Source organism: Rhagoletis pomonella, unplaced genomic scaffold (assembly GCF_013731165.1).
Source record: "Rhagoletis pomonella isolate Grant_MI unplaced genomic scaffold, Rhpom_1.0 Rhpom_scaffold_00005, whole genome shotgun sequence".
Classification (NCBI taxonomy): domain Eukaryota; kingdom Metazoa; phylum Arthropoda; class Insecta; order Diptera; family Tephritidae; genus Rhagoletis; species Rhagoletis pomonella.
Genome location: NW_023458559.1, coordinates 3,754,579 through 3,758,268, shown reverse-complemented (window position 1 = coordinate 3,758,268; position 3,690 = coordinate 3,754,579). Strand labels below are relative to the sequence as shown.

General features: G+C 34.2%; 1 protein-coding gene across 1 annotated transcript in view; it reads right to left on the bottom strand.

Annotated features, from left to right (window-relative positions):
* Positions 1-3,314, bottom strand: part of LOC118738656 (protein daughter of sevenless) — a gene marked incomplete at both ends in the record, with an annotated part of 81,932 nt that extends 78,618 nt beyond the window's left edge. Inside the window, 1 exon segment of the mRNA XM_036469561.1 lies at positions 2,827-3,314. Within this exon segment, the coding sequence (XP_036325454.1) occupies positions 2,827-3,314 (488 nt within the window).
* Between the last annotated feature and the right edge of the window lie 376 nt (positions 3,315-3,690).

Genomic DNA, 3,690 nt, shown 5'->3' with positions numbered 1-3,690 from the left:
CGACATACAACAATACAATACTTACGACGCCGTTGTGAATCTCCCAAATGTTCCAATTTTTAAATTCAAGCAAAAGAAATATAAAAATTTCTAACCTTTCCATTTTTTATTTACCTAAATCACCTAACTTGGCCGAGCTTCTCCTCCAATCTGTGGTGTGCGCGACTCCGAACGGCGATTGAATTTTTATGAGAAGCTTTTTTTCATGGCAGAAATACACTCGGAGGTTTGCAACTGCCTGCCGAGGGACGACCGCTGTTAAGAAAAAACCTCTTTTCTACATTTTTTTGCGATGTCGCTTTGACCAGGGCTTGAACCCAGGCGTTGCGGAGTTGAAGCGCGCACTGCTTACCACTACACCACAGCAGCCGACAGCTCGGCCAAACACTAACATATGTGTAAGCGCCAATCTATTATTATTAGTATTAAATCACCGAATTTACTCACCTAAATTATTTCTTCAAAATACTTGACATCCGCATTCGCATCAGCATCCGCGGATGTTAGCTTTTAAACATCCGCATCCGCATTCGCATCCGCGGATGTCTAAAATCCCACATTCGCAACATCCCTGATATGGACCACACTAAAAGCTCCTTTTCATATAAAAATTCGTACGTGGCCTACCCGTGACAAACGTTGTCCCACCCGTGACAGAGGAATTCCGTAACTTTTGTATAATAAAGCCATCATTTTTTTGTAGTTTTTGGTTTGTTTGTGTTCCTAGTTCTTTGTTTTATTATAAGACATCAAGTTCACACAGAAAAGTGAAATAAATTCGCAGAGTTTCAGTAAAATATATCTGTTCCAAAAAGCAGGTTCTTTTTTTTGTACCACCCGTGACAGAAGAAATAAATCAAATTTTTTCCATATATTTTTCGTATTTGGTAATAACTAATATAATAGTCAATTAGGTGTAGCATTATCAAATTGTAGAATTGTTGAGTAATTTATACTTAAATTTAAACAAGAAAGAAATTTCCCCACGTGCTTATTATTATTGTTGCCATTAATTGACGTATTAACGTCTTTGTTTTTAGATGTAGGTTTGGGGGGTGATTAATATTTTCGATAAAATTAACACATTTACATTTTGTGAATTAAGTCTAAATAACAAAAATTATTTTTATAGGTTTGGAGGGTGATTAACAGGGAACGGATTTTATGGAAATTGCCTTTTTTCTGCTAAAGAGATAGAGTATATTCGATTAAGAATGTCCACGATTAAGCTTTCCCTGATTCTATATATACACATTTGATGTGGCCTTTTTTTTGCCATTTTTAAGATATTTGCCTTTTTTTGCCTTTTTTAAGATATTTGCCTTTTTTTGCCTTTTCTACCTTTAGAAAAGTGATTATAGCATTACCAATTTTTTTTTAAGATTAAAAAACTATACACATGCCTATGCGGCTTATAGAAGCGCAGGGACCTCTTGCCAAATGGGTGTTAGAAGAATTCAAAGCCGTTTTCTCAGCTAACGTAGGCTTGGAGACAATAACGGGTGTAGATAAAATTGTAAAGGGCGAGGAAAACGCCCTTATTCCTGATAATATGAACGTTTCAAACGTTCTATATTTAAATTGGGCTCCACTTGTATCAACTTACGTCGAGCGCACATTTAGTACATTCAAGGCTTTTCTTCGCGAAAATCGAATGAAAATGCTGCCAGAAAACTTCAAAATGCATCTTGTGGTTCAATGTTACTAGAACTATACAGATTAAAGTTTTATGAGTTAGAAACTCGAAAGGATAAAATAGTCAAAGATTCAAAGTACAAATTTTTCATATAATGAAACTAGTTCATAGTTTTTCTCTTTTTACTTGTAATATAAACATTTCTAAAATAAATGTATTTTTTCATTGTTCTTCGTATTTTCTGTCTTTTTTCAGTGCCTTATTTTGCTTTTTACCTTCCTTTTATTAGCTCGGGATGTAACTATGTAATATTGATGCGCCTAAAAGATGCAGCGATTTCTATTCTCAAGTTACATACCTGTCGACAGTACGAATGGCAATTATAATAGGGAGGCTTTAGTTTTTTAAACTATAATTTTATTTTGCAATACCTAGTGCCTTTTCCTGCCTTTTTCGCTATTTTGTTTTGCCTTTTTTTGCCTTTTTTGCAATACCTATTGCCTTTTCCTGCCTTTTTCGCTATTTTATTTTGCCTTTTCCAGCCTATTTCGTTATTTTATTTTGCCTTTTTTATAGGTTTTTAGGTCCTAAAAATCCGTTCCCTGGTGATTAATATTTTCGATGAAATTAACACACATTTTGCGAATTAAGTCTAAATAACAAAAATTATTTTTATAACATTACATACTTCACTTTTAGACGGTGAGTGAATTGACATTATTTCACTTTTGGATTGTGTATTAATGTCACTGACATTAATTCACTTTTCAATTGTGTTTTAAGGTGAGTGAAGAGACCTGACGTACATATATGTATCTGTTCACAGACCGTTTATTAATGTCAAAGATGCAATCTTGCATTAAATGCCACATATTTTGAAAAATATCACAAAACAAGATGCAAATTTATTACTTGTTACATATTGAATTAATTTAATTATTCATTTAACATAAAAGAAATTTCGTATTTTTATAAATAAAATATAAGTGTTTTTTCAAACTTTATGAGTACATTACCTCAGGCAAGGTTTTCGCAACGGCCCATCCTAGTAAAACCAATAGAACACATTTTTGTATCACTTTGTCATAGTTTTAGGCCTAAACTAGCTCTTCTACTACGTTTTAATAAAAAAATTTAAAATTGTTGTTCTGGGATGAAACGGGTTAAGGCAATTTTTAAATTATACTTACGTATTTAGGCGCTCCTGTGAAGCATTCGCTTATGGGAATATAAGGACCAGATGAGGTGCTCGGCGAAGGGGATGGTTGAACACTAAGTGTGAAAGATTCCAATAAAGGTGAGTTAAGTAGTATTAAATGTTCGGGCACTTTTCGCGATGGTGGATGTAAGATGTCTAGGGTATTTTCCTTTAAATCAGGCAATACAGACGTATTTAAATAAATTTTCTCAACAATGCCGGGCGTTACATCTCTTAATGTTCGTTCTACAGAAGTATCGCGAGTATTTTTAAAATGGCGTGGAAGTGAGCTGAAACCTTTGCTGGTATTTTCTGCATTTACGTACGTCGAATCGCTATTTTGATATACATTGTTGCAATGAAGTGAAAACGGTATAGTAACTAATTGCGCATCGCCGCCCGTACGGTTGTTGGCTACTGCTTGTGTCTTATCGTCAAAGGTTTCTAAAGATATATTCTTATTGTTGGATAAACCGCCCCCTAGAATGAAATAAAAAAGGTATGATTTCCATTATTGATGTGTTAAGAAATTTTTGCAAAACTGTGCTTTAACTTTTTTTAACTGCATAAAAATGTTAAATTTAGTTTATTATACCGGATTTGACACTTGAAGTGACCATGACCACATTTTGACTCTATTTAAATTAGCATAGTGTATACGAGGGTTACTAAACAAGTCTTTACAATTCGCCAAACTAATTCCATTTGGCGGTCTGAACCTTGCATCGAATAATCTGACATTCTTCAGCATTAAGGTATTTCCACACACATCAGTGTCAGTGAAAAATAAAATACCGTTGCCTCAGTCTCAAATGGAGTTGTTCAGACATGTCCTGCACAGTTCCGCTTTTCATCG